Consider the following 27,749-nt stretch of genomic DNA (forward strand, 5'->3'; position numbering starts at 1 on the left):
TAAAAATACACAGGAGATTTCCTAGAGTGGTTCTAAAGGCTTAAGATATTGTGTATTTCAGGATCTGAATGGTTTTATTATAAAATATGTCATTCTAATGGTCACTCATGTTGCTTAATCCCCTTACTGCAATCTTTATTATCTCTTAAAAAGTGAAAAGAAATACATGTGTCTTTTTATCTGTGTGTAATTAAACCTATGTGTCATAGATGCAAGCAGGTTATCAAATAGCTTTCAGTGAGTCAATTCCATGAACAAAAAAAACCCAGTTTTTTTTCTTTGTGGATTTTCTAGGTACTTCTTTTTCTCTTGTCTGCATTTTGATTGCCCCTTTCCTTCATGGAAGAAGGAAGAACATGTACAACTTTCTTTATAATACTTGTAGTGAATATTTACTATATCAAAAGGTGAATATCATCACGTGAGTAATTCAGACACCATTCACTAAATGGCCGTGCTGTGTCAGATACTTCCTAGATGTCTTAGATGAATCATAAACAAAATAAAGCTTTCTGCCCCACAAAATAGAAGTAGCATTCAATAAATGCTTAACACATATTAATCTGTAAAATGAGTAGTCCCTATTTTGTTCATGAAAAATTGATTAATTCAACAGAGAAGAAATGCTTTCAGCATTTTCAAGAATTTAAGGGCCCTTTTCTGTTTGAACTTGGACAATTTCTACATTTCTTGAGGGTACTTATATTTTACCCTGAATTCATTTATGCCCTACTCTGAGTTTACCTTTTGAAAAGTAATCACCATAAAAAAAAAAAAAAGAAAAGTAATCACCATGAGGGCACGATACATGTCTGATTAATCTTTACAGCCCCCAAACTGACATTCAGTTAATAGCTACTGACTCAATGATTACATGAACAAATAAATACTTACTAAAATATTAGCTCCTAGGCCTTTCTGGACACCATAGGAATTACAATAAATTACTCTGTTTTCATTTTGAACTTCTTATCTTAGTACTTGGTGAAGGTTGTGGGCAATGTAACTTGTAACAAAAAAACACTCACCAGAGGCTTGTTTTCATGAATTAGGTCAACAAGAATTCTTTCAGAAAATATTTTATAATTTAAGGAATAGACTTTATTATTCAACTTATTTTAATTCATATTATATTTCCTTTCAAATACAGAATATAATCCCCACAGGGTCCAGGATTCTTGTCCCTTTAGATGCTGAATCCTCAGTATCAATAAGAGTGTCAAGTATGTGGGTCACATGCAGCAAATTTGTGTTGAATTAATTAATTAACAGAGAGATTATAAGACATAATAAAACGTTTTTCATACTCAGGGTTTTCGTCATAACAAGCTTTCTTTTTGCGGTTTTATTTTTTTTAATTAATGTATGACATTCATATGGTATAATGCACAAATCGTGTATGCATGATTGGATAAAGTTAAATGTCTGTGGGTGTGTTCACATTTAAACACCACCTAGATCAAGATATAGAATATTTTCAGCATCCTGGAAAGTTCACTTGGGTCCCTTCCTAATTAATACCCTTCTAAGGGTAACCACTATTCTGACTTCCAACACCATTGATTAGCTTAGCTTGCTTTTGAGCTTACTAAAAATGAAATCGGTTATTTTGTTCAAGCTGCTTTCTCTGGCTCATTATTATTTCTTGGGATTCATTCTCTCTGGTGCATCTTGCAGTAGTTTCAGTTCTTTTCTTTGTTTTTTAATTGGTCCTATGTATTCTAATACATGACCATTCTATTTTATATAAACTCATTCTGAAAGCATTAGATTACTTTCAGTTTAGGGCTATGAGAATAAATCTGCTATGAAAACTTTTGTACATGTCTTTTTATGAACAACTATACTCATTTCCTTCATTATATACCTAGGACTGGAAAACCTGGTAGCAGTGGAAACCCTTACGGGGGTTATAGATAGTTTAAATATAGCAAATTTCCAGAATGTCCATATTCTTACCAATCTTTGCTTTTTTCTGAATCTTCTTCATTTTAGTCACTTGGTAGGTATGTAGTGTTTTTATTTGCTTTTCCCTGAGGACCAGTCACTTGGAGCATCTTCTTACATGTTTTGTGGCATTTGGATGTCCTTTTTCATGGAGTTCTTAAAGTATGTGTGCTTTTTTTTTTTTTTAACAGATCAGTTTCCTTCAAAACTCATTTTCTAAAATTTTCATTCTTTTATATCTTATATTCCATTTTCATGTTACTATGATTAAAACATTAAGATTTTTTTCCTAAAGCTAAAATAGTGAGAAGGGCTCTCCTGCATTTGGCAACCTTCCTATCTTCTCGACTCTTCCCAACTGTTACATTAATGAAATGGACTTCCCTAAACTACCTTCACAGACCCATGGACATCCCATTCCAGTTTTCAGGAAAGGGTATAATGCAGAGGCTTTAATAAGACCATCTCCACATTCTATTTCTTTTTTTTTTTTTTTAAAGATTTTATTTATTTATTTGACAGAGAGAGAGACAGCGAGAGCAGGAACACAAGCAGGGGGAGCAGGAGAGGGAGAAGCAGGCTTCCCGCGGAGCAGGGAGCCCGAGGCGGGGCTCGATCCCAGGACCCTGGGATCATGACCTGAGCCGAAGGCAGATGCTTAACGACTGAGCCACCCAGGCGCCCTCCACATTCTATTTCTAAAAGAGGAAATATTAGAGTAGGCTGGAAATAATAACAATGTGTCTGCCATCAGAAAAACTGAACAGGATGACATCCTCACAATGAGGAAGAATTTAATATAATCCATATTCAAATTACTCTGTAAAGCACTGAAAATTAAAATAGGCACCGAAGGAAAAAAATGCAAAGTGCTCCACCATATAACTTCACAAACTTGGAACACACTGGCTATTCTTGCTTTACCTAATCAGGAAAGAAAGAGAGTTTCTCCTAGAGCATTTTTGGTTATCAATCTCCACTCCCTCCCTCTCACTATCAATTCCCCTATTATTGAGATACAGAAGATAGGATTAGATGCTTGGTGGAAGTAAATGGAATCCACATTTATTTGAGCTTTTCTGTAGTTGATTTCCCAAGATGTTTCATTGTCTCATGAGGGGAAGAGGAAGGCCATAGTTCATTTTCTTCTCTTCAAAATGTCAAGCAATTATCATTTACAATTGCTCGTTAAAGCCAATCAGAGGCATTTGGTCCAGAAACTCCCCTCAATATGGTGACACATGCTGGTTTGATACATATGATGATGATGCATTCTGTAGAGTAGATAAAATTCCCACATTTGTAAATGAATCTCCATATAGACAGGCACCTGAATTCCTCCCCTTACCAAATGTGTGCTGTCCTGTACACATAATTTATAGGTTGAAATGACCGACATATAATTACAGGCTTTGTACTTCCAGCAATTAACATGAGAAATTCATTATCGAATAAGAGAAACTCAAGATTTTTTCACATTAAATCTTGCTTCTTTTCTTACTAGTGACCTGGCCTGCTGCTCACTAGCTTTGACCTCTTTCTAACAGTTTTGTCATCTGTAAAGTAGGAAAAAAATTATAGTATCGTGAGGATTAAAGGTTCATGCTGCTAAGTGACTAGTGCGGGGCCTTGCACCAATAAGTACTCAATAAATACCAGTGACAACAGCAAAAAGTACATTCTTATAGTTAAGTTTGCCTATGAAATTGGGTCCTTCTACTTTTGGGCACAAAGCAAGCTGGCATGGAAATTCATAAATATTAATTGATTCATAAAATATTTTAATGACCTACAGTTGTCAACTAGTTCAAGAGACAGTATTTGAGAACAAGCTGGCAAAATTAGTTACACTCCACACTAAATATTAGACTCCCTAGATCTGATATTCTAAAATCCCAAACGGTTTAAAGAAGTGGATTGTTGTAAACAAAGGATACAATAAGTGGGGGAATCTGAATGAAAAACAATTTTTCTTTCCAGAAAAACAACGAAAGTGGGCTAAGTTAGAGAGGACAGCTTACCAGGATAAACATCTTCACATTTTATTCCAGCATTTTAGCATGGAATACCACTGGGATAATTAATTCAGAAAAAAACCCAAAACATTATTTGCATTTTATTTTGTTTTTATTCAATTTTTTATGGTCCCAATATAAATTTTTGTGGTAAGGGTTCCTCTGACCTGATAAGAAACACAGTGTTCTCTGTAACACAGATGCACTTAGACACAGTTATCTATTAAATTGGCCACATAAATGGGAAGTCCTAAAGATAAGTCTACACATACTAACAATTGTATTGTTTCCTGAACTGTCTGATTAATTCAGTAAATATTTACTGAGATGATGAATGCGGAGACGAATATAGCAGCATCCCTCACATTAAGGAACATGTAGTAAAAGGAGAAAAAATGACATGTACATTGCCAGAGATAGCATTTATTGAACACTTAAAAATATGCCATGCTCATATTTTAGGTGCTCACATGGATTAACCCATTCAATTCCCACATTTCCCTTTTATAACGTCCAGAAAGTCAAGGAAAGACAGCTTCACGACTAAGGACTGGGAAGTAGGAGGCTCTGAGATGTGATGAAACATATCTCTGTATGATGTGTGACCTCCGCATGGACAGCTTCAATAGAGTGAAGACATCGGATTGAGCAGAAAGAAGGGGACTGGATAGTAAGAGAGGAAAAGCCGAGAGTGCAGGGGATTTTGTTGGAAATCAAAAGAGATGAATTGATTGTGAAGAGGGATGCAGACCAGGTCCAGGAGCCCACTCCAAGGGGGCCACTCAGTTCCTGCTTTCTCCTATCAAATGCATTGATAAAGACAAGTTGGTATCTGTTGCATAGTGACGCTTGTTGGGTTAGGGTCTTGAAATCCTTTTATTTAGTGACAGGCATTTTCTAAGTCCTACCTGTTGCAACACTTAGAGATAATAATTCTTGGACTAATGAGTAATAATCTACCTCTCTCACTTATGACATTTAAAACCAAAGTGAAGAATAAGGCCACACAGTATTACAGTTCAGAGTGTGAATGAAATCTACATAAATTATGTAAAATATTCATTTTCATTTGTTTTCCTTTTATTTTTATAATTATAAGTTGTGAAGTAATTTATTCTGCCAATAAATATTCTACTCTGTCTTCAATAACAGAATCAGATGGATGGGCATTAAAAATGATACTGAAGTGGTGTCACATATAATATAAAATTTTTTTTAAGTTGAAATTGCAAATGAACATCACTCTTGTGTCTTTGCTGCACTGTCCTTAATAACATGCATGACCTTCCTCGATCCACTGATATTGTGTGAAATACCCACCCAGATACTTTTCCAGATTAAACAATGATGGATTGGTTAAGGAATCACAGGTTAAAGTCTTTTTTCCCCTTGAAATTCAGAAGATCAATAATTTATAGAATTATATACAACAGTATGGAAACCTTGCTGAAAAGAGATAGCTTGTTGCCTTTTTAATATTCATGGAGGCCATCTCTGCAATTCTACACCTGCCTGAATTTCCACTGGCCCCATATCATATACTCTGCTGACCTTTATTTTCACTTGTCATTAAATTTCCCGACATTTCCTTATCCTTTTCTTAGATCTCTAGTTTCCTCTGCTACTGCTTTGCCAAATCCATCTTTTTCATTAAGAGTTCTTCCTCTCTTTTATGATATTTCAGAAAGTATATCTAATATTTCACTGGTTAGACAAGGTACAACTAAAATTATGCATTGTCCTATTTAGTTTCAATACCTTCAATGCTGGATTATTTGGCCTAAATCCTTACAACATATTTTCAAATTAAGTGGTATATGTAGGAGGACTGTCCATCATTTACACTTTTAATCATCCACCCCCCTCTTAGAATGAGAAAAAAAAAGAAACAAACCAATGTAAATTAGCCCACACACATGCACAAATGTGTTTATATTTATAGACATAAAGAGACCCCTCCCCCCCCAACAAATAATTTGAACTCTTAGGCAGTAGCCACACTTTTGAAGATTACCTATTAGGACATCCTGACACAGAGTATATAATATACCTTTTAAAGTTTAACTTTAACTGTAATAGATAGTTTGAGTGAACGAGTCAAAATTTTAATTTATGCTAATATATGCCATAAAATTTTAATTAGAAAGCCTTGGAGATGCAATCTATGACATACATGCAATATTAAGTCATCATTGTCAAATATGCGAGTCAAGTTTCACTGTCTATAACTTACCATCAGAAAGTGTAACCACTGTTATGTCATCAGTAGATACTCCTGGCCCATAGCGATTATAAGCTAGGAATCGAAGAGTATATTCTGTGAATTTTTTCAGGCCTTCCAGCTTATAAGATAGTCCATCAACCTCTATATTCTGGAGACATAAAATGCCAAACTGTTATTCAGGAGGCACATTAAAGCAGAAATGGCAGCCATTCTGTGCAATCAGTGAATTGGATATTAGACTCTTACTCACTAAACTACGTTCTAGCCTCATAATGAGTTGTTGTAAAACCTAACTTGTGACACACACTCCCCACTAAATCCCAAACCATTCTGCAGACTCCTAGTTAAAACAGCACTGTGCTATTTTTACAGTCATTAAGTTCCAATGTGTTTAATGCCACCCAATACATTGAATGGTGTGCCATATTCCACCCACACCGAAACTCTGACAGGCAGAAGGCAGCCTGTGAATCCGTGGGAATAGAGTTGCTCCTCTACCCTAAGTGGAATAATTCACTAAAAAACAGTAGATTTCTTCCTTCCCTTGCTAAAATATAACCACAGTTCTTGAAACTGACAAATCCTTTGTCACAATCTTTGTGTCTCACAAGGCTGTGAGGTGCTATGGAATGGTTTTCAGTACTTCACTGATGCAGAAATGAGGTACTAGAAGGGACGGTCATTGAGAAATCAGAGCCAGTGTGTTCTAGAAGACATATTTCACTCTCCACAATGACGGTCACACTCATATTTGTCTCAGGTAACATCATTTCTGAATTTATTTAAGTGGGTTGGTGAAATCCATTATGGAAAAGCCAAAAATGTGTTGAAAATGGAGAGAATAGAAAGATGGAAGCAAGAGCTAAATTGCGTGAGGGCAGCAAACAAATAAAAGATGGGATGGATAATTATATAGAAGGAGATCTTAGTGATTCCTATCGTGCAATAGAACTTAGGGGCTTGAACTATTTCTCAATTGGACTGTTGCCAACATTTTTTTTTTTTTAAAGCAAAATCTCTATCATGCAATTTATGTGGAAGCATGAAGACCACTGTATGCTTGGCAAGGTTCATAACACACTCAAAGAACTCTGTTATCCCAAGGTGGGCTCTTGGTTTTTCTTATTTAACTGCTCACTTGCCTATAGATCTTTTTCTGCATGAGGTTGAGAATCTGGAAGTAAACATCTCAATAGTCACATATGTGTCACAAAACAGAATTGCTGAGTTTCATGTGTGTCCCCCTAAATACTTATTTATCTGAAAATCTAATTTTCCTATTTTCAGGGGTCTGTGCAAACCACAGATTAGAAGCAAAATGTAAGAAGGAGCCAAGTAGACTTCTGGAATGAGGTTTCCTGAAGACAATGAAAAGTGATAGGGGACTACAACCTCATGGTGAGGAAAGGACAGAAATAACTCAAATACATAAGAATGAAAAAAAACAAGTTGACTGAGGTCATTGAACAAAAAATCAGTCATCCTTAAGATAAGGACTCACGACGCAAATGCTTTCTAGGACCAGCTGAGTTAATACAAATGTGGCTAATGATTGTCACAGGCCACTTCCTACTCAGACAAAAAAGAAAAATGACATCTTTTATAGTGACTTTATCTCACTGCCCAGTTGTCTTTCTTACAATCAGAATTCAATTAAATTGCTTAAAGTTTCTAATAACAAGTATTTTAAAGCTGATCAGCTATCCAGTTAACATTCTGGACTGGACTGTACCAAGAATTTGCAGATTTCCTCCTATGGCTCTGGTCCTAGGACATCCGATAGGTGGCAGCATTGGGCCCATTCCCTTGCCTACCTGTTCCTTTCCCGTGGACACCTCCGTGCAGAACAATCTGTAACCTTGGACTGGACCGTTTGCATAGGCAGGGGGTTCCCAGGTAATAAGAATTGAGGTAGGTGAGGTAGATACAGCTTGCAGGTTTTCTACTGGCCCTGGAACTTGCACTGTGTACAAAAGAAATTGATTAGTCTAAGAGGGTTCTTTCAAAAATAAGAAACATACATCTTTTATAGCTTAAAGATATTATAGCCCTATGTACTATTTTTAGAACCAAATGGGATAAGAAAATAAAATGTAAATATAAAGTAATAAATTTCAGAATCATTTCACTTTGAGATTCAGGAGGGGACTTATATTAATCTAAATTACTTATTTCATTTTTACAGTGGAGAAAAGTGGTCAAGGAATCTAAATGACTAGGAAAATGACAGAAAAAGTGGTGGATTCTTAATCTAAATTCTTAGTATGGAAAATTTTCCACTATGCCAGTATGCTTTTGCTTGTAATAACCACAGAAAGGAAAAAGAGAAAATACAATTAGAATATTTGTACATCGTGATTTTACTTATAATTCAAATAAGCAGCACAGCTATGGATAATGTACCACACCTTTATTTATGTCAGCATTTTAAAACCTTGACCAATTCTGAGTCCTTTAAATTAATTTTGGCATCAATTTTCAACTTCACTTTCTAGTATTCCATTTTCTCTCATAACTGCTACTTTACTTAATCGAGAATAAGTACCTTGTTCATTAAAGAAATTATATAGCACAGGTCCACAATCGCTTAACCAAAACACTTGTGTCCAGATGTGTTTTGAGATCTAGAAATTTTCAGATTTTAGAAAGGCAATCTGGTACCTGGGCAATGTTATATTTAACACCCTCAGTGGGGTCTATGGTAGCACCCTGTTATCAAATCATATATCTGCAGCAAAATATATGATATTCACATCAAACAGAATTATTAAAGACTATACATAGCATAGCATTAGCTCAGATCAAGTTTGGGTATGACATGAGTTAAGAAACTCTCAAATTCCAGATTTGCAAATTTTGAATTTGTGCATAATTTTTTATTTATGGACCCAAATATAAATATATGGTTTGTCAACTGAAAATCCAATACCCATGTTAGTTATCGTAAATTAAATGGTTTCATCATTGCAAGTATAACAACAATTTTATCTTAAACACACTGTACATTTTCACACTGTACATTTTCTCCAGCCTTAAATACCACCTAGCTTTGAACAGATGCACAGTTTAGGCCTCTAATAGAATTTTGTGAGTTTGAATGTCCAGAGTAAAACAGTATGTGAAAACCTGGCTGACAGAGATCTGATAACACAACTCCTTAGATCAGTGCTGGGCCTGTGTCCCTGAATCTGTCATTTTTCAGAATGTATTCCATGGTATCCAGCCTCCTTAAGGCATCACTGCTCACACATTCATTTGGGGGAAATATATATATATATTTGTGTGTATATGCATATGTATATATTTATTTATTTATAAATTAATATAAAAATATTTTAGATATATTTTATTTATCACCTTCACATATTTTCCCACCAGTCCCCAGATCTTAAGTATCTCTATTATTGACATTTCCTTTATTTCACCTTAACAAATGATTGCTAACGATTTCTTTCTTTTTTTTTTTTTTAAGATTTAATTATTTATTTTTTTGTCAGAGAGAGAGAGAGAGCACAAGCAGGGGGAATGGCAGGCAGAGGGAGAAGCAAACTCCCTGCTGAACAGAGACCTTGATATGGGACTTGATCGCAGGACCCTGGGATCATGACCCGAGCCAAAGGCGGGCACTTAACCCACTGAGCCACCCAGGGTCCTGATTGTTAACAATTTCTTAAAAACTTACTTGAAGAGGGGGCGGAGCAAGATGGCGGAGGAGTAGGAGACCTGGATTTCGTCTCCTCTCAGGAATTCAGCTGGATAGGGATCAAACCATTCTGAACACCTACAAACTCAATAGGAGATCGAAGAAAAGAATAGCAACAACTCTCTCATCAGAAAAGTGACCACTTTCTGGAAGGTAGGATGTGCAGAGAAGTGAATCCGAGGCAATATTCGGGAGGATAGACGGCGGGGGAGGGACCTCTGTCGGCCGCTTCTGGCAAGTGATAGAGCCGCGGAGCACAAAATCGGAACTTTTAAAAGTCTGCTCCGCTGAGGGACGTCACTCTGGTGGCTAAGCGGGGGGTGGAACCCTCCGGGACAGTGTGGTCTCAGGACCCTCGGGGTCACAGAAAGACTGGGGGTGCCTGAGTGCGGCAGAGCTCCCAGGTAACAAAGCAGGGAAGCCGGCTGCAGAGGCAGAGCCCAGGCGCGGGCTCTCAGCTCGGGGTGGCCATAAACCGTGATTCGCGGCACAGTCGGGCCCCTGCTCCTCCAGCAGGGACCCAGCAAGCGGCAGATCCGGGGAGACTCCCCTTCCTCCCCCGGGAGGAGCCGCGCGGGAGGGCACCGCAGGGATCTGCTGGGTTTGCTCCACACAGGGTCGGGTGCCAGAGATAGAAACACGCGGTCACAGGCCGGGCGAGCACGGAGTGCAGCCGGAGACTGGGGAGATGGGAGTGACTGACGGCTTTTCTCTGGGGGCTCACTGAGGAGCGGGGCCCCAAGTTCTCGGCTCCTCCGGGACGGAGATTGGGAGGCCGCCATTTTCACTCTCCGCCTCCAAAGCTGTACGGAAAGCTCGCAGGGAACAAAAGCCCCAGAGAGCAAACCTGAGCAGATTACTTAGCCGGGAGGAAGCAAGGGCGGGGCAATTCCACCTCCGGCAAAGACATTTGGAAACCACGGCAACAGGCCCCTCCCCAGAAGATCAGCGAGAACAGCCAGCCAAGACCAAGTTTACCCATCAATGAGAACGGGCAGAACTCCAGCGCTAGGGGAACACTGAACATAGAATTCACGGCTTTTTTACCATGATTCTTTAGTCTTTCAAAGTTAATTGTTTTTAACTGTCTTTTTTTCTTTTTTTTGAATTTTTTTTTCCCTTTTTCAACCAACATCTTATCAATCCCTTTTTTTAAAAAACATTTTTATTTTTCATTCTTAGAGTCATATTCTATCCCTTCATGGTAGTTACCCGTATTTTTGGCATATATATATAAGTTGTTCTCTCTTTAAAATTTTGAGATAGTTTCTTCTAACAGATCAAAATATACCCTAAATCTCTAGTATATGGTTTTTTCTACTCCCCTGCCTGATCACATTCTCTCCCTTTTGTTTTTCTTTTTTCTTTTTTTAAATCCTCTTCTTTCTTTTTTCAAACAACTTCTTATCAATTCCTTTTATAAAATTTTTTATAATTTCCATATTTACAGTCATATTCCATCCCTTCATCATATCAACCCTTATTGTTGTACATATATGAGTTTTTCTTTCTTTAAAATATTGGGAGGCACTTTCTTCTAAAAGACCAAAATACACCCCAAATCTAGTGTGTGGCACTGATCTATATACCAGCCTGATCATATTTGATCACATTCTGGTTTTTTTTATTGTTGTTGTTTTGTTTTGTTTGTTTTTGTTTGTTTTTATCTTTATCTTGTTCTTTTTCTTTTTTTTCTTTTTCTTTTTTCTCTCTTTCCATTTCTTTTTCCACTGCTTCAGGTCTTTTCTGATTTGTTTAGAGTATATTTTCTGGGGATGTGGTTACTCTGCTAGCATTTTGTTCTCTCATTAATCTATTCTCCTCTGCACAAAATGACAAGATGGAAAAAATCACCTCAACAAAAAGAACAAGAGGTAGTACCGACTGCCAGGGACCTACTCAATACGGACATTAGTACGATGTCAGATCTAGAGTTCAGAATCATCACTTTAAAGATACTAGCTGGGCTTGAAAAAAATATGGAAGTTATTAGAGAAACCCTTTCTGGAGAAGTAAAAGAACTAAAATCTAACCAAATAGAAATCAAAAAGGCTATTAATGAGGTGCAATCAAAAATGGGGGTGCTAGCTGCTAGGATAAGTGAGGCAGAAGAGAGAATCAGTAATATAGAAGACCAAATGATGGAAAATAAAGAAGCTGAGAAAAAGAGAGATAAACAACTACTGGATCACAAGGGCAGAATTCGAGAGATAAGCGATACCATAAGACGAAACAACATTAGAATAATTGGGATCCCAGAAGAAGAAGAAAGAGAGAGAGGGGCAGAAGGTATAATGGAGCAAATTATAGCAGAGAACTTCCCAAATTTGGGGAAGGAAACAGGCATGAAAATCCAGGAAGCACAGAGAACCCCTCTCAAAATCAATAAAAATAGGTCAACACCCTGACATCTAATAGTAAAACTTACGAGTCTCATAGACAAAGAGAAAATCCTGAAAGCAGCTCGGGAGAAGAGATATGTAACCTAAAACGGTAGAAACATTAGACTGGCAACAGACCTATCCACAGAGACCTGGCAGGCCAGAAAGGACTGGCAGGATATATTCAGAACACTAAACGAGAAAAATATGCAGCCAAGAATACTATATCCAGCTAGGCTGTCATTGAAAATTGAAGGAGAGATAAAAAGCTTCCAGCACAAACAAAACCTAAAGGAATTTGCAAACACAAAACCAGCCCTACAAGAAATCTTGAAAGGGGTCCTCTAAGCATAGAGAGAGCCTAAAAGCAACATAGACCAGAAAGGAACACAGACAATATACGGTAACAGTCACCTTACAGGCAATACAATGGCACAAAATTCCTATCTTTCAATAGTTACCTTGAATGTAAATGGGCTAAGTGCCCCAATCAAAAGACACAGGCTATCAGACTGGATTAAAAAACAAGACCCGGGCGCCTGAGTGGCTCAGTTGGTTAAGCGACTGCCTTCGGCTCAGGTCATGATCCTGGAGTCCCAGGATCGAGTCCCGCATCGGGCTCCCTGCTCGGCAGGGAGTCTGCTTCTCCCTCTGCCCCTCCCCCCTCTCATGTGCTCTCTCTCATTCTCTCTCTCTGAAATAAATAAATAAAATCTTTAAAAAAATAAATAAATAAAAAACAAGACCCATCGATATGCTGTCTGCAAGAGATTCATTTTAGAACCAAAGACACCCCCAGACTGAAAGTGAGTGGGTGGAAAACCATTTACCATGCTAATGGGCACCAAAAGAAAGCTGGGGTGGCAATCCTTATATCAGACAAATTAGATTTTAAACCAAAGACTGTAGTAAGAGATGAGGAAGGACACTATATCCTACTTAAAGGGTCTATCCAACAAGAAGATCTAACAGTTGTAAATATCTATGCCCCTAACATGGGAGCAGCCACTTATACAAGCCAATTAATAATAAAAGCAAAGAAATACATTGACAACAATACAATAATAGTGGGGGACTTTAACACCCCCCTCACAGAAATGCACAGATCATCTAAGCAAAAGATCAACAAGGAAATAAAGACTTTAAATGACACACTGGACCAAATGGACTTCACAGACATATTCAGAACATTCCATCCCAAAGCAACAGAATACACATTCTTCTCTAGTGCCCATGGAACATTCTCCAGAATCGATCACATCCTAGGTCATAAATCAGGTCTCAACCAGTACCAAAAGATTGGGATCATTCCCTGCATATTTTCAGACCACAATGCTTTGAAACTAGAACTCAATCACAAGAGGAAAGTCGGAAAGAACTCAAATACATGGAGGCTAAAGAGCATCCTACTGAAGAATGAATGGGTCAACCAGGAAATTAAGGAAGAATTAAAAAAATACATGGAAACCAATGAAAATGAAAACACAACTATTCAAAATCTTTGGGATGCAGCAAAGGCAGTCCTAAGAGGAAAGTATATAGCAATACAAGCCTTTCTCAAGAAACAAGAAAGGTCTCAAGTACACAACCTAACCCTACACCTAAAGGAGCTGGAGAAAGAACAGCAAATAAAGCCTAAACCCAGCAGGAGAAGAGAAATAATAAAGATCAGAGCAGAAATCAATGAAATAGAAACTAAAAGAACAGTAGAACAGATCGACGAAACTAGGAGCTGGTTCTTTGAAAGAATTAACAAGATTGATAAACCCCTGGCCAGACTTATCAAAAAAAAAAAAAAGAGAAATGACCCAAATCAACAAAATCATGAATGAAAGAGGAGAGGTCACAACCAACACCAAAGAAATACAAACCAACAAAAAGGAGAATTACAGACCAATATCCCTGATGAACATGGATACAAAAATTTTCACCAAAATACTAGCCAATAGGATCCAACAGTACATTAAAAGGATTATTCACCACGACCAAGTGGGATTTATCGCTGGGCTGCAAGGTTGGTTCAACATCCACAAATCAATCAATGTGATACAATACATTAACAAAAGAAAGAACAAGAATCATATGATCCTCTCAATAGATGCAGAAAAAGCTTTTGACAAAGTACAGCATCCTTTCTTAATCAAAACTCTTTAGAGTATAGGCATAGAGGGTACATACCTCAATATCATAAAAGCCATCTATGAAAACCCTACAGCGAATATCATTCTCAATGGGGAAAAACTGAGAGCTTTCCCCCTAAGGTCAGGAACGTGGCAGGGATGTCCACTATCACCACTGCTATACAACATAGTATTGGAAGTCCTAGCCACAGCAATCAGACAACAAAAAGAAATAAAAGGCATTTGAATGGGCAAAGAAGAAGTCAAACTCTCACTCTTTGCAGATGATATGATACTTTATGTGGAAAACCCAAAAGACTCCACCCCAAAACTGCTAGAACTCATACAGGAATTCAGTAAAGTGGCAGGATATAAAATCAATGCACAGAAGTCAGTGGCATTCCTATACACCAACAACAAGACAGAAGAAAGAGAAATTAAGGAGTTGATCCCATTTACAATTGCACCCAAACCATAAGATACCTAGGAATAAATCTAACCAAAGAGACAAAGGATCTGTACTCAGAAAACTATAAAATACTCATGAAAGAAATTGAGGAAGACAGAAAGAAATGGAAAAACGTTCCATGCTCATGGATTGGAAGAACAAATATTGTGAAGATGTCAATGCTACCTAGAGCAATCTACACATTCAATGCAATCCCCATCAAAATACCATCCACTTTTTTCAAAGAAGTGGAACAAATAATCCTAAAATTTGTATGGAACCAGAAAAGACCCCGCATAGCCAGAGGAATGTTGAAAAAGAAAAGCAAAACTGGCAGCATCACAATTCCGGACTTCAAGCTCTATTACAAAGCTGTCATCATCAAGACAGTATGGTACTGGCACAAAAACAGACACATAGATCAATGGAACAGAATAGAGAGCCCAGAAATGGACCCTCAACTCTATGGTCAACTCATCTTTGACAAAGCAGGAAAGAATGTCCAATGGAACAAAGACAGTCTCTTCAACAAATGGTGTTGGGAAAATTGGACAGCCACCTGCAGAAGAATGAAACCGGACCATTTCCTTACACCACACACAACAATAGACTCCAAATGGTTGAAAGACCTCAATGTGAGACAGGAATCCATCAAAATCCTAAAGGAGAACACAGGTAGCAACCTCTCTGACCTCAGCCGTGGCAACTTCTTCCTAGAAACATCATCAAAGGCAAGGGAAGCAAGGGCAAAAATGAACTATTGGGACTTCATCAAGATAAAAAGCTTTTGCAAAGCAAAGGAAACAGTCAACAAAACCAAAAGACAACTGACAGAATGGGAGAAGATATTTGCAAATGACATATCAGATAAAGGGCTATTATCCAAAATATATAAAGAACTCATCAAACTCAACACCCAAAGAACAAAGAATCCAATCAAGAAATGGGCAGAAGACATGAACTGACATTTTTCCAAAGAAGACATCCAAATGGCCAACAGACACATGAAAAAGTGCTCAATATCGCTCGGCATCAGGGAAATCCAAATCAAAACCTCAATGAGATACCACCTCACACCCGTCAGAATTGCTAAAATTAACAAGTCAGGAAATGACAGATGTTGGCGGGGATGCGGAGAAAGGGGAACCCTCCTACACTGTTGGTGGGAATGCAAGCTGGTGCAGCCACTCTGGAAAACTGTATGGAGGTTCCTCAAAAAGTTGAAAATAGAGCTACCATATGATCCAGCAATTGCACTACTGGGTATTTACCCCAACGATACAAAAGTAGGGATCTGAAAGGGTACGTGCACCCCAATGTTTATAGCAGCAATGTCCACAATAGCCAAACTGTGGAAAGAGCCAAGATGTCCATTGACAGATGAATGGATAAAGAAGAAGTGGTATATATATACAATGGAATATTATGCAGCCATCAAAAGGAATGAGATCTTGCCATTTGCAACGACATGAATGGAACTGGAGGGTGTTATGCTGAGTGAAATAAGTCAAACAGAGAAAGACATGTATCATATGATCTCACTGATATGAGGAATTCTTAATTGTAGGAAACAAACTGAGGGTTGCTGTAGTGGGGAGGGGGGTGGGAGGGATGGGGTGCCTGGGTGATAGACACTGGGGAGGGTATGTGCTCTGGTAAGCGCTGTGAATTGTGTAAGACTGTTGAATCTCAGATCTGTACCTCTGAAACAAATAATGCAATATATGTTAAGAAAAAAAAAAAAGAAGAAGAAGAAGGTAGCAGGAGGGGAAGAATGAAGGGGGGGAAATCGGAGGGGTAGACGAACCATGAGAGACGATGGACTCTGAAAAACAAACTGAGGGTTCTAGAGGGGAGAGGGGTGGGAGGATGGGTTAGCCTGGTGGTGGGTATTGAGGAGGGCACCTTCTGCATGGAGCACTGGGTGTTATGTACAAACAATGAATCATGGAACACTATACCTAAAACTAATGTAATGTAGGGGATTAACATAAGAATAAAAAAAATAAACATCCTTGGATGAACAAAAAAAAAACTTACTTGAAAATCATTTTAAACCTATAGAAAATTTTAAGAATGAAAATAGTACATAGAACACCCATGTTCCCTTTTAATCAGGTATACATATATTCTCTATCTCTCTCTCCATATATACATATATGTTGCATTTATCATATAAAGAGAAACAGAGAGACAGAGATACAGAGACAGAAAATCTGAATCTATCCAGATGAAGTTACACAAACTATGGCTCTCTACCCCCAAATGCATATTTCCTAAGCATTAATGTGTATGTGAATAATATGAACTTCAGTGCATTTTATACTAATACAATACTTTCACCTAATCATCAACTGCATTCCAATTGTGTCACCTGAACCCATAATGTAATTTATGTAGCATTTTCCTCTCCAGTTCAGGATCCAGTCTAGGGTCAAGTTTGCATTTCACTGTCATTATCCCCTTAGTTAGCTTTATGCTGGAAGATTTCCAATGCCCATCTTTATCTTTTAGGTCATTTATACTTTTGAAGACTATAGTCTTTTTTTTTTTTAAATTAATAGATTACTTATTCGGGGTTTGTTTTTGTTTCTTTGTGTTGGATTTGGGTTATACATTCTAGACTGAAATGAAACATGTGTGATGTCTGTCTCCTCAGGGCATCATGTCCAGAGGCATAAGACCTCTCTCCCTTCCTGGTTTGTTATATTAGTTCTGAATACCTGGTCAAGGTGCTGCCAGATTTCTCCACTGTAAAGTTAACTGGTTCCCCTGTATCCCTCCTGACCCCAAAACCCTGCTCTACTCCTTACAACCAATAGGCAATTTGTGGGGAGATACTATGTCAGGACCATATAAATATCATATTATTTATCAAAATCCCTTAGAATTAGCACCTATTATAGTTTTTGATAAATCCATTTTCAGCATGGTGGTTACAAAATGTGTTTTTTTTATTCAAGCACTTCCTCCACATTAACCATGTGGCACTCAACATTCTATTATAAACAAGAACCCATTTTCCTTTTTTTTTAAGATTTTATTTATTTATTTATTTGAGAGAGAGAGAGCGCACAAGCAGGGGGAGAGCAGAGGGAGAGGGACAAGCAGACTCTGTGCTAAGCATGGAGCCCCATGTGGCGCTCAATCTCAGGATCCTGAGATCATCACATGAGCTGAAATCAAGAGTCAGATGCTTAACCGACGGAGCCACCCAGATGCCCCAAGAACCCTCATTTCTATTTATGTATATCTTATTGGCATGGGCACATGTATTTCTACTTTTTTATGATCTATAATTCACAATTGTCCCTAATTATTTTGGTGTTCAAGTTGTCCAGTTCAAATTTGGCCAGTGAGGTCCTCTTTAAGTTGGTTCCTCTGTCCTTGTAACATGTCTCATCATTTATTGGAACACTTTCTGTCTTCTTAGCATAATATATTCCAAGCTCATCTTGATCCTGCCTCAGTTCTGGAATCAAACATTTTTCAGAGATGTCTCCTTCCTTTTAGTGGGGAATGATATTCAAGACAAAGATCTAGGTGTTAGCTATGTTCATTGCTACTTGGGTGTCTTGCTTCTAGGTCCTATTGGTGAATGAGAAACAGGAATGTATATACACTTATACATACAGAAATGCATTCATGCATACATATACTCAAATATACAGGTACACACATATATTTTTCACGACTCTACAGAGATACCTCCCATTCCAACCCATCTCTATAGAGTTTATTCTTGCATTCCCCATTCCTTTTATGTCCTTTCTTCCATAGGGAGAATTCTGGCTCCCAAAGAGTTGTATTCTGACAGACACTTTATGAGAGGGCCCTCACCTTGGTACTATTCCAGGAAGGGGTAATTTTTCTATGGAAAATTCTTTATTTCACAAAGGTGACTTTAGTAGACAATACTATACAACAGTGGGGAGTCTTGCCTGTGTCAAAGTTCATAGTGATACAATTAGAACTGTATTATAATGAAGCAGACATTTTGCATCATGGGGGAAAAAAGGCAAAAGAAAATCTTGCCCACTGACATTGTTCAACTGGATTTTCAAAGTACGTTTTAAAGAACAGTAATAAAAAATTATAATTTTCATGCTTCTATGATTATTGATATATTCACAATGACAATACAAACATTTTAAGAGGGGAGGTTGTCTGATTTGGAATCTATTATTTTTCTAAGGAAGAGAGACAAAGAAAGGAGCAAGAGAATTGAGACTGAGTGACCTGCTTGAGTTACATGTTGAATGTGACATAACCAGGATTTTTTTTTTTTAAAGATTTTATTTACTTCTTTGACAGAGCAAGAGAGCACAAGCTGGGGGAACAGTAGAGGGTGAGGGAGAAGCAGGCTCCCCACCAAGCAGGGAGCCCAATGCAGGGCTCGATCCCAGGACCCTGGGATCATGACCTGAGCTGAAGGCAGATGCTTAACCATCTGAGCCACTCAGGCGCCCCTAACCAGGATTTTTAAATTTCACAGAGCATATCCTTTGTGGCCCAGTGATGTATAAAGTATTAACTGAATGTGCTCCTTCTAGCTCTCCTGTGGCTAAACTAAAAGGGCACTGCTTACTAAAAACATGGCTCATTCTGGAACTCAAGACTAAGATTTAAAAATGGCCAACATCCAAGGCCATTACTCCACATTCAAGGAAGGTTTCCCAAGGCAGAATGACTCCAAAAGGCCTAGGAGATGACTGAGTCTCCCTTTATTGGAGAAAGGAAGGGAAGACAATGTTTGGGAAGATTCTGCTCATCTGTTCCACTGGAACACAAGGGGGTAATGGGAAGAAGAGCAAGCCACCTGAGAATCTGGAAGGCCAAGCTGAGGGAGCCACCTAGCATAGTCGGGATGGGAGTACACAGCCCACCAGACTAGGTCTATGCCAGCCTCGTAGCCACTTCAATCAGGCATCATGGAGAGAATAGACAGACTACCCAGATGTCTACAGCTCAAGGCAGCATCCCCACAAAGACTACCAATAGGCCACACTCCTCCCTTGATGAGCCTAGGGAGGGCTGCTTAGTGTCCAGGCTTCTTGTCAGGAGAATGGTCAAAACACTCCATTTAGTTTCCCAAATAATAGGAGCAGTTGTCTTCTCCACAAGGATATACACAATGCTAGGCATACGCAACATATTCAATAAGCATGAGTCAAATGTATATAACTTGTATACAATTATCAAACGTTACCCTAAATAACAAGCCTAGGGATGCCTGGGTAGCTCAGTCAGCTAACCATCTGCCTTAGACTCAGGTCATGATACCAGTGTCCTGGGATCAAGTCCCACATCGGGCTCCTTGCTCAGTGGAGAACCCGTTTCTCCCTCTGCCTGCTGCTAGCCCTGCTTGCACTCTCTCTCTTTCACACACACACACACACACACACACACACACACACTCTCTCTGACAAATAAATAATATCTTTAAACAACAGTCCTAAAATAAAAATAGCTACTCTGCATAGTCTAACTCGTTTGATTTTGTTAATTCAGGATTGTTACTCCAAGTGATCAGAAAACAGTGTTTTCCTAACATACCTGATGAGAACTAAAGTTGGTATATATGTCCATGTTTGTTGTATGAACGTGAACCTAGGTACACTTTGACCACTGTGTGATTTGTTTATATGCATATATACCTTGGTTACCTATAAGACAACATCAGGTGGTAAGTAATTGAGATTCAGTTCACACTGGTAGTGCCTACTCTGGTTGTCTGTTCACAATTGAATTATTCTCCCCTCCTAATGGTCATTAGACAGTATCAGGGAAAAACATGTGCTTGGGATTCCAGAAGAATTTTAAGCAGAGGTAATAGACACCAGAAGTAAAAAAAGAACATTCAAAGCATTTGGTGTAAGTGTGCGCTAACAGCAGTGTGTGTTTTCATCAATTCCAGCCAAATGACAACATTCTATTTGCTGTTATAAGGTTTCCACTTGGCTTTTTCTGAAAAAGGATTGCATCTTTGTACTAAACTATTTCCTACTTCAACTTTTTGTTTTAAAATATAATTTGTTTTATGCTCTGATTGCATTTGTTGATTTTCTTTAACATTGTCATGTATTAAAATTAAAATACCATGATGTTGTTGTTGTTGTCCCAAGTAAATATAAACATTAAAACATCAAAGAATTAACATCAAATAATACATTCATCATATATTAAGACCAAAATACTGCCTGCGTATGGAATATTTTTCTTTACAACATTCCTGGCTAGTGTCAAGATTATTTATGCTAGTACATGCTTATTTTTCTTCACAACAGTGCTATACATTCAAATTCGTGAATTCCCTAATATTTTCCTTTTGAATTATAGCCCAAACGTAGGTGTGTGGATAATATACTGTGTTTTATGTTAATTATGGAGGTATGCATGTATATATTTGTGTATTTATTCAGATCTATATCTATATATTTAAGCAAGCTCATATAGTTTTATATATGTGATGTATTATATGCATATTAGGAGAGACAGAAAAAGAGAAACAAAAAATGTTCAACAATGGGAATTATATGTGAAATCGATACAGTTAACAGCTTCAGCCTTCCATTTCATTACATTTTAGTATGTCAGTCAAGAAACTTAATGGCCTTAACTGCTCATCATTTCCAAGATGTCTTTAATAATCTCCACTGATCCCCTCAGTTGGACAATAATTTTGTGGCAAACTGCATCTAATTTCTCTTCATCTCTATCAGAGTTACCTATCTCTTCAAAGAATGGCAAGATTTCAGAATAGATGCATAATCTATGCAAGTAACTCATCAATCAACGTCAGCTCAACCAACCACCTTTTTAAATGTCAATATTTCATTTCAGTAGAAATTCATTATAGCACCTGCACCTAAGAACAAACTAAATACTTATGTTGGAGGGAATGAGTTGTATTACATGTCACTATTTTCACTGGGGACAGTAATTTCTCACTATATATATAAATGTATCATGTAACAGAGCACTTTATAATGAGACCTTATTGGATATTAACCCCCAAAATGGCATATAAAAGTTAGCTGAATCTTTAATACAGCATCATTTATCATATATAATCATACTGAAGACAGAATGTGTGTTTGTATTGTATATGTGAGAGTGTATGTGTGTGCACAAGTGCAAGAGATAGAGAGAAAGAGGGAGAAAGAGGAGAGACTATCAGTTTAATGAGCTATAATTGATTAAGATGAGGGTCAGATAGTATAGTTTCTTGCCCCAACTTTACTTATGATAAAGACCAGTCATTGGCATCAAGGAGTCCATGGAGCCCCTGAAACTGCATGCACATTTTCAAGAATGTACTGTGTACATTTTTTAGGTGTAGTGCCCATAGTTTCCATCATTAGGGTCTATGATTCCCCAAGTGGTAGCTCCCAATGGATTAGATAATATCTCTGGCTTCTTTTGGCTCTGAAAACCAATGATTCTTTTTTTTTTTTAAGATTTATTTATTTATTTGAGAGAGAGAGAGTGCGTGCACGTATGCATGCACGAGTGGGGAGAGGGGGAGAGGGAGAGACTCTTCAAGCAGACTCCCCACTGAGTGCAGAGCCGCATGCAGGGTTGGATCTCCTGACCCATGAGATCATGACTTGAGCCAAAACTAAGAGTCATGCTTAACTGACCGAGCCACCCAGCGCCCAAACCAATGATTCCTTAATATTGATTCATTTGTAATGATTGTTAATTATTTTATGATGGGAAATATGGCAATAGTTTCAGTTTAAAGAGACATCTTCAACTTTTAATAAAATTCAAAAGCTGAAACATGTTTAAGAAATAGACTTTTTCTATTTCATTTTCTAAATCATAGGCAATTCAAGGCATTTGAATTAATCTGGTTTAATTCATCAAATATTTTAGGTTTTCAAGATGGTAGAGCTTTTGCTGATCAAGAAGTCACATAGCATATATGACCTTTTTTTCTTTTTCTGCCTTTCTCTTGCTGTTTCTTATTCTACTATCTCTCTACACATCTACCTTCCTGACACCTTTTTACCGTAAGTAATTTGGTATTTGTATTAATCAGACTAAAATATAAATTACAGTTTATCAAATATCAAATCATAGGCAATTCAAGGCATTTGAATTAATCTGGTTTAATTCATCAAATATTTTAGGTTTTCAAGATGGTAGAGCTTTTGCTGATCAAGAAGTCACATAGCATATATGACCTTTTTTTCTTTTTCTGCCTTTCTCTTGCTGTTTCTTATTCTACTATCTCTCTACACATCTACCTTCCTGACACCTTTTTACTGTAAGTAATTTGGTATTTGTATTAATCAGACTAAAATATAAATTACAGTTTATCAAATATAAGGTTCTAAAAATATTTTGGGAGTTTAAATAATCCCTTCTAAATAAGAATGTAAATATAAGATTTTCATAGAAAAAGCTTTAGAAGGATCAAAACATGCTACTGGCTTCAAAATACTGAATGAGGCTGATGTCTTTTCACCATTATACTGATGTTTCTCAGCTGGAAGTCCGAAATGAAGACAAATGTTAGTGTCAGAGAATATGTAGTTGAACATTTGAATATTTAAAGTCTTTTCAACATGACTATGTAGTACAATGTGTCCTACTGTTCCTAAATCATCAATTTAACAGATACCAAATCTTTTTTTTTTTTTAATGGAACTAAAGTACTAGTGCGTTTGAAAAAAAAATCACATGTGTTGTCATTCAAATAATGAGCTATAATTCACATGTCTTCAAATCAGGCCAAAATTCTGAGCATGATTTTACCTCCTTATTCATTTGTTAATTTAAAAATGATTCTTGAGTTCATTGTTTAAAATGGATAGCAACGGATCTAAGTAATTGTCTATAGTGATCTAAATGGATTTAGGCCACAAAGCTCTTATTTAAACAGTGGCTTCCATTGCTGATGATCTCCTAACTGAATGTGTTTCGAATGCAAGCCATTCCTGAATGCTTGATAATGCACGATTTGCATTTATTGCATTTATTGATAATAAAGTACATGCTTTGATCGCCTCTTTGATTTTTTTTCCTCCTGTAGTTAACAGCTTTAATGATATTTCTATGAAATCTGTTTCTATTCTGTATGGGGAATGCAACATCAAAAAGCCTGTGGGCAATGTAATTATTAACATAATGAAACCCCCTCTTGACTGAACTATACGTAGTTAGGAGATATGACAGTGATTTGGCAAGAAGGAAGCACAAACTATGGGGTGGGTTTCTATTACAAAACCACAGAAGTCTGACTAGACTATGTTGGAGGAAGTAGTTATTGCCTGATCATTTTATTTAGGGTTTTAATAGGTGGCATCTGCTAACTCACAATATACTCAACTATGTCACTGTGTGTGTGTGTAGAGAAATATAGAGACATCTATACACACACATATATATATAACATGTGTGATATATATGACTTACATATCATATACATATACACATACACACACATATACACATATATGCTCATATTTCAAATGATGGATATTTTTGACAGTGTAGTAGAGAAGAACTTTAATGAGTCTCTCTGAAAAATAATAATACTGAAAGTAATCTTCTTAGAACTAGAAGTAGAAGCAGTTTGATAAAAAAAGTGGTTTCAGAAATTGACTTCAATATAAGTTCTTTTTGGTGGGATAGCTCTGGTTTTCCCTGACATAGTCAAGTAATAAATAGCCTTGGTGAAGTAAGCAGAGTATTTTTAACTTCACTTTAGAAAACAGGCAAGGCCTAGAAATGCAAAATGTAATGGAGAATGTAGATTCCTGGCTGCATGATTGAGGTCTCAAACCATTTAAATCGGAGATTTCTAAGTCATGTCAAAAGCAATTGTTTTTATGATCTAGGAAATTGCTTACAAGATACCAAACGTTGAAGTTAAAAACTTAAATTTTTAGCCAAATGTGCTTAAGTTTCCATGTTCCTGCAGGCTAGATGTAATATAAACTTAAAAGCACACTGGCTTTTTTTTTTTCCCTTATAATTTCTTTTTCCAGAATAGCTTGGGTTCAGTTACTTTCCATTGTGTTACATTCCATTTTAGGTAAAAGTGCCAGCTGATTTTAAAGTCTAATTATACTTTTTATGTGTTTAGGATACAGTGCTACCTTCAGTATTGTGAAATATTTTATTACGGTAGAAATTTTCAAGGAATTTAGTAAAGAAAAGACACCACAGGAAACACCTAGATATGACCAACAAACCATATATAACCAAGATTAAAACCTCTCTGGGAAGACAATGAAGTATATAAGAATTCTAGACATATATCTATTGATGAAGTATATAGTAATTAGGGATGGTTACGGGAATTTGGTCAAAAACGTTTCTTGAAGAACAATTAAGAATTGCACTGATGGAGGTGCCTGTGTGGCTCAGTCAGTTGGCCATCGGACTCTTGATTTCCACTCAGGTCATGACCTCAGGGTCACTAGATCAAGCCCAGCTGGGGCTCCCTGCTCGGAGGAGTCTACTCTCCCTCTGCACCTCCTCCCCTCACAGGCATGCTCTCACACTCTATCTCTCAAATAAATAAAATAATTTTAAAAAAAGAATTGCACTGATGGAAAAAGGAAGGACAAGGAAGTTCAGGTGTGAAGAAGGAATCTGATGAATCAGTATACATGGGTGTGAATGAATTTGATGGGTAATGGCCTTAAAATTAGCTTTTTCAGAATAGAATTTACAAGCTGGTAAATAGAAGAACTGCTATATAGCTTGGGGAAGGTTTCTGACAATAAGGCCTCTAAGTAAAGATAATGAGAAGAATTCCAAAGTGAACTAAATTAAAGATGACACAAGTTTTTCTTGAAAGATGGGATGGGGGAGCACCTGGGTGACTCAGTTGGTTAAGTGTTTGCCTTTTGCTCAAGTTATGATCCCAGGGTCCTGGGATTGAGTCCCACATCAGGCTCCCTGCTCAGCGGGGAGTCTGCTTCTCCCTCTCCCTCTGCCTGCCACTCTGCCTACTTGTGCTCTCTCTCTCTATCTCTCTGTCAAATAAATAAATAAAATCTTAAAAAAAAAGAAAGAAATTTTAAATAGAAATAATGGAAAATAGAAATAATAGAAATTCTAAATAGAAATAATAGAAATAAACCCTACGATTAAACTAGGATTATATGAGGCTATATAGAGAAGCAAGTGTTCTAGATAACATGGTAGATAATATTACTGTTACCTGGACTCAAGTCCCTTAAACTTTTCCATAGTTTGGTTCCCTTATCAGGTAATTGGAGGAAGGAATATTTGTTCTTCTTAATACTCAAGATAGTTGGAAGACCACGAGGAAATGATGAATGTGAAAGGGAAATAGGAAACATAGCACTCCATAGTTGTGTAAGGTATAGCATGAGTCCTGAATCATGATTATGTTTACAAATTAAATGTGGCCAAGAGAGTGTCTGGTAAGAGAGTGGAGATTTGCTTGCTGTGTCATAATAATATCTAAAAGTTAAGCCTTTCAACCTCCTCATAAATTCTCAACATAGAGTTACTTTTACTGTTATTATACAGACCATAAATTTATGTTTAGTTCTTACAGAAGATTTGCAAGCAGAAATTCCTCGGAAAGGCATGCACAGACCTCTTGCTTGCTTCACATTCATATGAGACTCATATATACTTCAGGATTGTATTTCTGCACCCAAAAATGTCAGTTCTCTGACATTTATAAATAGATGTGCATCAGAGAAGCAGGTGTCCTTAGCTTGTGTGCAACCTGGAGTGTTTCCCATGGTGGTAATGTAACTAAATCCCGGCAACCTTTCTCAAAGTTGGTTTGTATTATGGTCAGTATGGGAAGAATCAATATTTGATGTTTGTAGCTTTAATAGAGCAATAAATGACTTGTATAGATTGCTTTTATAAAAGAGCCCTGCTGCCAGTTACTAAAGATAGTCAAGTGAGCAGGTTTCTCTACATTACCACAAAAAGATCCCATCTTAAAAAGATACTATCTCTTTGGGGAAGAGGTTTATTGTTTATCTATTCCTAGGCTTTAAAAGATAAGGAACTGCCTTGGGTAAACTGGCTCTTTTGGGAGGGACCATAAGTTAAGGAAGAAATTTAGAACTCTATCCTCCTAACACATAGGTTTCACAGAAGTTGGAGATCTGAGCTTCTCTGATTCAGGAGATGCCAATAGATCCCATTTAAATAAATAAGCTTTGGAGAGAGAGATTAACAGTAAAGAGTATGGAGTCCAGAATGAAAGACCTGGGTTCAAATCCAGTACCCTTGCTCAGGCTAGGTGGCTGGGGTCAAGCTAGTTAATATCTTTGAGTTTAATTTTTCTTATCTTAAAATGGGCTTAATACTAATACTTACCCCATGTGTTTGTTGTGGAGATTCATAATAAATAATTAATGAATAGCATCTGGCACAAAGGAAGTGCTCAATAAATATTAAGTAATTTTTTTACAGTGTGCCAGACATTGGAAGAATTGATGGGGTAAACAGTGAAAACTTCCATAGAATTTACAATCTAAGGTTGCAGTACACAAGGAACCAGGAGAAGAGGGATTCAGATGAGGTGAGAGAGATTGCTGGGGTGAGACCATACTAAATCTTAAAGGCCTTGGGAAGATTTTGATCTTTTATTCTAAGAATCAGAACAGAATTGATGAGTTTAAGCATTTTGTACTCTGTCAGTTACATAAAGAATAAATTGAAGGGGGTGAATGTGGTATTGGGAGCCCAGTTGGGAAAATATTCTATAGTACAAAAGACAACGATTAACAGCTTGAATTAGAACAATGGTAGTGGGAGGGATTCAAGAGCTATATGGAGGGTAAAATCAGCAGCATTGGATGTATTGGAGATAGAGCAGTGAGGAGGATGGAGGCACCAGGAGTGACTCCTCTATTTCTAACTTGCATAGCTGGATGTTTCTGGTGTTGTTCACT

General features: G+C 37.3%; 1 protein-coding gene across 1 annotated transcript in view; it reads right to left on the minus strand.

Annotated features, from left to right (window-relative positions):
- The window catches only part of DCC (DCC netrin 1 receptor), a 775,798-nt gene that overhangs the window by 320,698 nt on the left and 427,351 nt on the right, over positions 1-27,749 (minus strand). Inside the window, exons 10-11 of the mRNA XM_064578790.1 lie at positions 8,001-8,149; positions 6,196-6,334 (exon numbers count right to left, since the gene is read on the minus strand). Coding sequence (XP_064434860.1) covers positions 6,196-6,334; positions 8,001-8,149 — 288 coding nt within the window. The remainder of the gene's footprint in view (positions 1-6,195; positions 6,335-8,000; positions 8,150-27,749) is intronic.

Source organism: Mirounga angustirostris, unplaced genomic scaffold (genome assembly GCF_029215605.1).
Source record: "Mirounga angustirostris isolate CCGP_5_RB_7025 unplaced genomic scaffold, mMirAng1.0.hap1 SCAF_14, whole genome shotgun sequence".
Taxonomy (NCBI): Eukaryota; Metazoa; Chordata; class Mammalia; order Carnivora; family Phocidae; genus Mirounga; species Mirounga angustirostris.